The sequence below is a fragment of the Haliotis cracherodii genome, unplaced genomic scaffold (assembly GCF_022045235.1).
Source record: "Haliotis cracherodii isolate W230 unplaced genomic scaffold, xgHalCrac1.p SCAF_5, whole genome shotgun sequence".
NCBI classification, from domain to species: domain Eukaryota; kingdom Metazoa; phylum Mollusca; class Gastropoda; order Lepetellida; family Haliotidae; genus Haliotis; species Haliotis cracherodii.
The window spans coordinates 41,527,289-41,533,518 of NW_027266308.1; the positions used below are offsets into that span (position 1 = coordinate 41,527,289).

Consider the following 6,230-nt stretch of genomic DNA (forward strand, 5'->3'; position numbering starts at 1 on the left):
CAGTATCTGATGTGGCCACCCCGTACACAGATCACATCCGCAAGACGTCTCCTCTTGCTCAACTGAGGGATGTGTTGCCGTTCCTCATGCGATGTCTGGGTCATTTCTTGGAGATTCTTTACTGGAGTGTCCCTGGCTCTAACCCTGCATCCCAACTGATCCCATAGATGCTCGATTAGATGCACATTATTCTTCGAGAAGGCAGAGCTCAACTGGCTTAGTTCCGGAGATGGTCAGTCACAGCTCATGCTGGGGGGTCGAGCATTGTCGTCCATGAAGACCTGGTTAGTGCATGGTTCTCAAAATGAGGCACAACAAAACCGTCCAATATGGTATCTTGGTACCTTTGTCCATTTAATGTACCCTGAGCTGTGACCAAATAAAGTTTACAATCAAAGAAGCAACATCATCATACTATCACTGAGCCGCCGGTTCCTGGATGTTGCGCTGATAAAATGTTCCCTTTGCCTCCAGACAGGAGTCCTACCATCAGTGTGGTGCAATAGCAACCGACTCTGGTCAGACCAATGAAACCTCCACCATGACCTCAAGTTCCAGTCTGACACCAGGCTAAACGATCCGGCATGTGTTGGGGTGAGAGGAGTGGAAGTCTTATTGGACTTCTGGCCATTAATCCCCCTGCGTACAGTCGACGCCTGAGGGTGCTAACGGACACTGTTGTTGGTATCCCAGTGATGAGGATGAACAGTGCAAGTTTACAAGGACCCTGTCTCTTCCGTGGACGTCCTGATCTCGGCAAGTCCCTCACATGTCCAGTCAATTTGTGTTTTCTAATGAGTCGGCTGATAACAGTATGATTAATGTTCAACACGGTGGCAATAGCTCGACATGACATGCCAGTTTTGTGCATGCCAACAGAGACCATATAATAGATGGTCTCTGATGCCAATGATTTGCCATCTTGCCATTTTCTGTGATAGTACGCTTAGGCATTTCAGTTACAATCGTTCCAAACACAGTCTTTCAAATTGGTAGAACTTTCATTCGAAATTAAAAGATGTAAAGTTGCACGTGCTTTCTGTCACCAAACATGAACTTCTCTTAGAGAGGCATACGTCTCGTGGCTACCATTCTACATGATGTGTCAACACACAGTGTACCATTTGAAAATCATAATTCAGTTGCCTGCACACGCATCCTAGTTTTGCATGTACGATATTATATTTCCTCTTTCCGAATGCGAAGTACGAAGCTGACGAGGGGTGGTGCTTTTGTCAAGAATTTGTAAAACAAAATATTTCGATCTCAAAACAGAATAGAGTTCCACAATCGGATAAAAGGATTCACACGAATGTCTTTGTCTTTTGAGGGGAACACTGATGTTTTCAGTTTAAAAAATATGAAGTTTTTGCAGCCAAAATCTTTGGTACATTTATGTTAGATAGGACGGAATCATATTATAATTAATTTTGAAGAAAAAAAAGTTTGAGTTAAACTAAAGTTTCTCAATCGGTTTCATAATATAATGAATGCCTGTTGGTTTATTGAGGCCAGTTACAATGCGTACAGCTTCTAATTGTAATTGTTTTAATTTCTCACTTTGTCCTTCGGTGCAACCACCCAATACCTCTCATAGGTATTTAAAATGAACATTTAAAAACAATTGTTAAAAGTATTTCTGTTAAGTTGACGTTTGTGTTTTCTCATCACTTAAATCCCCTTGGGGATTGCTTTTATTATGGTAGATAAATGACAAGATCATTCGCCATTGGCTTCAAGTATATTTCCCAAATGTTTATTTCTACGAGTCTTAATAGAGCTGATTTTTTTTCACTTGAAATATATATGTAGACCTCCAATGTTTTCTTTGCGAGAGAATAGAACAGATTTAATCTAGTCTCTCCAATTCCGCGGAGAATGCTCATTCAGTGGTTAGGGGAATTTCCATTACGCTGTTGTAATTTGATGACATTCCAAAACGTCTTGTCATACAGTCTAATTTATCAGCAATGTCATTTACATAAACAATAAACAGTAATGGACCAAGCACGGATCCCTGCGGTCGTGCGAGATCTTCAGTGAGTTGGTGATTGGAGCTGAACGCTTCTAGTGTCCCCTTATTGAAGACGACACGCGAGCGCATCTGTTACAGTGGCGTAGCTTCATCAAGAAGTAGTAATAACTAGTTTCCATGAATATTTTTTTCTATTTTCATCGTATCAAATTATCCCAACAGCATGACTTCGTACATAGTGGAGCGGTCGTTATTTTCATCCACGAGAAGAATGTTTGGTCAGCTTAGACCAAAAATATTTTCAGTCAATATAAGGATCGACATGTTTATTCAGCCTCAAAGACGCATAAGGAATTAACAAATATTTATTGATAACGACTATCCGCAGTAGGTCCACGTGTATACGATTCCCTTGTTGACAGCTACGTTATAACCGAATTTCGCAATAAAGGTCATTGGATTTTCTCGCTACAGTAAGTTTCTCCGATTCACCGTGACACCTTGGGAAGAAAAACAGATCCTATCACGCCAGTACATTCTATGCATGGTATTTTTACTGTAGCCTTTTAACCACTCCTTACATACCTCGTGACTCTCTTACATCAAAAGACGATTTGTTATTCGGTTGGTGAAAAGAAATATTTGAACAGCTTCCCAGACTTCTGGTGTCGTTACTATTTGATAGTGATTCATAGACACTTGCGCATGATATAGTCATGGATATGAATCGTACAATCGCCTCAGCTTCATGCAGAGATTTCTATTGGATATTGAAAGGGTTTTGTCGCTGTATTCATAGCAGGGCCAGCAGGACATATATCCTGAATGGGACTCCGGTTAACCACTAGCTGTGGTAGTTGGGTGGCTGTTAATGGTTATTTATGGGTGTGGAGGCAAGATTTTCTATTACAGTCAGCAGTGTCCTGTTGCAGTACACTGATGATTTCCGACCTGGATAGCAATGATGACATGTGACATGTTTTATACAGGAATACTTGCGTTGTGTTTTGGTTTTTACACAGGTGGCGTGAAATGCGCAGTAGACACTATCTATGAATAACAGTGGTTATACATTGGATATAGTGGTTATACATTGGATATAGTGGATATACATTGGATATAGTGGATATACATTGGATATAGTGGATATACATTGGATATAGTGGATATACATTGGATATAGTGGATATTCATTGGATATAGTGGATATACATTGGATATAGTGGATATACATTGGACATAGTGGATATACATTGGATATAGTGGATATTCATTGGATATAGTGGATATACATTGGATATAGTGGCTATACATTGGACATAGTGGATATACATTGGATATAGTGGATATACATTGGATATAGTGGATATTCATTGGATATAGTGGATATACATTGGATATAGTGGATATACATTGGATATAGTGGATATACATTGGATAAAGTGACAATACCTGTTGCCTCTGTTAACCATTGTGTACGCTTTGATGACGAGGTTCGCTCCACAAACCGCGGTGTTTATGTACATGCTCTATTGACAACGGATAATGGACGGCAGAATGGGCATAGATTTTGCTTCTGTGTGATTGTGGAAGGAGTGGGCTTACAGAGTTGTTTCTTTTCAACTGGAATTATTGGATATTCATTATCCTCCACATAACAACAGTCGACTCCCGCTTGGTATGGGATATAGCAACAGTGTAACAATCTATTCAACTCATAACGTTATATTGAAACTGTTGACTAATGCAGGTTATATCCTCGATCACACAGCTTGACATTGAATGTAACGAAGATATCATGTTTCTGGTCAACTGACCAAGCTATTGAATGCTGACCACTGATCATTGCTTGTTCATGGGACAAGCGACAAACAGACATACTAGTTTGGATACGGACATATATGTCAAGCACCAATTTATTCTTCTGGATGTCTGATAAAACACAACCGTAACATAAACTTGGACCATACAGGATTAAAGTGATGAAACAACACGCCCTCAAAAAGTGAAAACCGTCCAAGTATATGAGATTGTGACAGGTAACGAGAAACGCCATGGCAAGAGCCAGGTTTCAACTTTGTTGCTCGACAGTTGCTATTGTGTACATGATTCAGTTTCTTCTGTTGTTGCCGATTCTATGTTATAATCTTCCATTCTCGTCTTACTTCCTAGCTCCTCCCATAAGCAACAATGAAACTGTCACTATGTTACATGATTTCAATCAACAGAGAGTCAGGCGTGCTTATTCCTATTTCAAGAGCCAGACGCCTGGAGGTGATCTACGGTACTATGATTCTGTGGAAAACAGCTCCGAGATCTATCTGACTGTGGCCATAATCACAGTCAGTCGCGCTGTTGAGAAAAAGCGCCAAGATCCTGGATACGTTCTCCAGACGTCAGCCGGGATGGACAAATTCGCGAAAAGTCACGAATTTTCACGTAGAACGTTTGTATTTGTGTGTAATGTGGATTTGAATAACCAGAAACACAAAGAGGCAATGTTTTTAAAGAAGTATCTACCCTTTACTGAAAGATATGGTTTGTCAAGTTTCAAATTAGAAGATAAGTATCAAAATCAACATAATTATTCCATATATCAGACAAAGAAAAGCGAGGGGAAATATGAAAAGGAGACAATGGACTACTCGTACTGCTTAAAGGTTGCAAAATCATTTGATCCCGAGTATGTACTGATGGTGGAAGACGATGCTATTCCTCACAAAGATTTAGCGTATGTCCTGAAATATACACTGGAAAATCACCTAGTTGATAACAGGAGAAGCACCTCTCAAAGGAAAGACTTTGCTTATCTCAAACTGTATTATCCCGAACGGTGGCAAGGCTATGCATTTGATGTGCCAATGTTCCTGGAGCTTTTGAGTATAGGCAGTGTTGGTGGAGGTGTCACCTTGGTTGTATTCCAGTGCTTAGCTAAAAGAAGACGGGACAAATATAGTTCGAGATTAAGCCACTTTCTAATTTGGATGTTTTTTTTCATCTTAACAGCAGAGTTTGTAGGCCGACAGAATGTGATGGAGGTACGAAGACTTTCAAAATACTTGTACAAGTTTCGACAAGCGTCCGAATGTTGTACCCAAGCCATGTTATATCCATCAGCAATAGTTGACTCTCTGACCACATATTTGACCACCTTGCCTTCATTCAAGCATACTGACCTTTCTATCTATGACTTTACACTCCAGACTAATATACCAACATATCAACTAGAACCGAACCTCTTTTACCATGTCGGCATGCAGTCGTCACTGAATAAGTCCCGGATCAAGATACTTGAACAGTTCCTCTTTCGTCTTGATTTAACTAGTTCGTCAATCCCTGGAGGAAAGGTGGAATAAAATACAAGCTCCTGCGACAGGTTACTGCTGGACTTCTCGACTGACTGTGTTTAGCATTACCATAATTAAAATAACCTTAATTATGTATTTTTTATTTCTCATCGTTGTTGTGTATGCAATCTGCAGGTTGGTTTCGGGAAAAGGTAGTGTGGTAAGGCGAGTGATGACATTAGACACAGGTACGGATTGACTCCATATAAGGAGAGTGATGGTATTAGACTCAAGTGCGGATTAACTCCATATAAGGAGAGTGAAGGTATTAGACACAGGTGCGGATTGACTCCATATAAGGAGAGTGAAGGTATTAGACTCAGGTGCGTATTAACTCCATATAAGGAGAGTGAAGGTATGAGACACAGGTGCGGATTGACTCCATATAAGGAGTGTGATGGTATGAGACACAGGTGCTGATTAACTCAATTTAAGGAGAGTGGTGGTATGAGACACAGGTGCGGATTGACTCTATATAAGGAGAGTGAAGGTATGAGACACAGGTGCGGATTGACTCCATATAAGGAGAGTGATGGTATTAGACACATGTGCGTATTGACTCCATATAAGGAGAGTGAAGGTATGAGACACAGGTGCGGGTTAACTCCATATAAGGAGAGTGAAGGTATGAGACACAGGTGCGGATTGACTCCATGTAAGGCGAGTGAAGGTATGAGACACAGGTGCGTATTGACTCCATATAAGGCGAGTGAAGGTATGAGACACAGGTGCGGATTAACTCCATATAAGGAGAGTGAAGGTATGAGACACAGGTGCGGATTGACTCCATATAAGGCGAGTGAAGGTATGAGACACAGGTGCGGGTTGACTCCATATAAGGAGAGTGAAGGTATGAGACACAGGTGCGGATTGACTCCATATAAGGAGAGTGATGGTATGAGACACAG

The 6,230-nt window shown here is 40.7% G+C and overlaps 1 protein-coding gene across 1 annotated transcript; it reads left to right on the forward strand.

The window, feature by feature from the left end:
* The first annotated feature begins 3,992 nt into the window (after positions 1–3,992).
* Positions 3,993–5,482, forward strand: LOC139442949 (post-GPI attachment to proteins factor 4-like). Its single transcript, XM_071223874.1, has one exon. It carries the CDS (start codon positions 4,030–4,032, stop codon positions 5,329–5,331), a length of 1,302 nt encoding a protein of 433 aa, XP_071079975.1. The 5' UTR covers positions 3,993–4,029; the 3' UTR covers positions 5,332–5,482.
* The last annotated feature ends 748 nt before the right edge of the window (positions 5,483–6,230 follow it).

Bases quoted from the DNA above. Each gene is read 5' to 3' on its own strand.
- LOC139442949 (XM_071223874.1), top strand. From the start codon at position 4,030: ATGGCAAGAGCCAGGTTTCAACTTTGTTGCTCGACAGTTGCTATTGTG.